Below are 1,180 nucleotides of genomic sequence, written 5' to 3'. Positions count from 1 at the left end.
CTAATACTGTATCTGAAGTCTCTTTCCCCAAATACGCAGATTTACAGCCACTAGAGCCAGTCCCATAATGAGCCAAATTCTCTTTTTGAGCAAAGCAGAGAGCTTTAAGAGCTGAAACGGTTAGTCAGACAACGGAAAAATAGCTGGAGTCATTTTTTAAGCAAAAATGCCAAACAATGCATTGTCCCAGGTTCTCCATTGTGAGGATTTGCTGCATTTACTTTTGTCTTAAAGTATGTGATCATTAAGAAAATATATTTGGGGTTTTGGAAGGTTGGCCAAAAGAAAACAAACTATTAGACTAAGATGTCAATTTGGACATTTTTTTTTTTTACTATTTTATAAACCAAAAGATTAGTTAACAATTAATCAAGAAATTAGAGAGCAAATTAATTAATAATAAAAGTAGACATCAGCTACAGCCCTAAACTTTATCGAGGCTGCAGCTAAGGACTTTCTTCATGATGAAAACCAGTGGCCCTGTTCAGATGGCTTGGTTGTCCGGACAACAGTCCAAGACCCAAAGGTATTCACTTTATTATCAAAGGAGAGTTATGAAACCAGGAAGCCATAGGCACTTATCTTGCTTGGAAAATAACAATTAATCAATTATTAAAACAGCTCAGCTCGTCGATTAAACCACATATATAGAGACGTACTTGTTTAAAATGGTTATTATGTGGACTAGAAAGCATGAACTATTGCCTTGTATTCCAGTCTGTGGATCATGGCTGCAGAAAATGTAGAACCGTTTCTAAAGTCAGAAGAATAGGAAGAAGGTGGTAGGCCTAGTCATTCAGGGTAGCGCTAGTGTATCTATGGACTCACCTCGTCTCCTTCAGCACCAGCAGACCAGACCCGTCCATGCAGAGGAGTTACTCAACGCGACTGAAGTTGTCCCTGTCGGGAAGGGACTGTACTGTTACCTGCTCACTATCTCCACACACATTCTTTTGGACACGTCTGTGCCCGCCTTCCTTACCTGCAGCCGCCTACAGTACGGTCATTTATAGGCCTAAATATGTAAGAATGGGCGGGGACGGGGACGGGGACGTGGGGGGGAGGGGGAGTCTCCCTGCTTTGCATTGCATGTGAGCGCAGACGTCAGATGTCAGATGTAACTTGTTTACGGTTTCGCCGGAGCGCTCTTTTCAGCTGTAAATCCCCCCCCCCCCCCCCC

At 42.8% G+C, this 1,180-nt stretch overlaps 1 protein-coding gene across 1 annotated transcript in view; it reads right to left on the bottom strand.

Annotated features, from left to right (window-relative positions):
* LOC116688356 (uncharacterized) overlaps positions 1-1,025 on the bottom strand; it is a 4,373-nt gene extending 3,348 nt beyond the window's left edge. The window contains exon 1 of the mRNA XM_032514358.1: positions 829-1,025. Within this exon, the coding sequence (XP_032370249.1) occupies positions 829-866 (38 nt within the window). The 5' untranslated portion in view covers positions 867-1,025. The remainder of the gene's footprint in view (positions 1-828) is intronic.
* Between the last annotated feature and the right edge of the window lie 155 nt (positions 1,026-1,180).

The sequence above is a fragment of the Etheostoma spectabile genome, chromosome 4 (assembly GCF_008692095.1).
Source record: "Etheostoma spectabile isolate EspeVRDwgs_2016 chromosome 4, UIUC_Espe_1.0, whole genome shotgun sequence".
NCBI classification, from domain to species: domain Eukaryota; kingdom Metazoa; phylum Chordata; class Actinopteri; order Perciformes; family Percidae; genus Etheostoma; species Etheostoma spectabile.
Note: the sequence above shows the minus strand (reverse complement) of the source record. Positions and strands in the feature narration are given on the sequence as shown.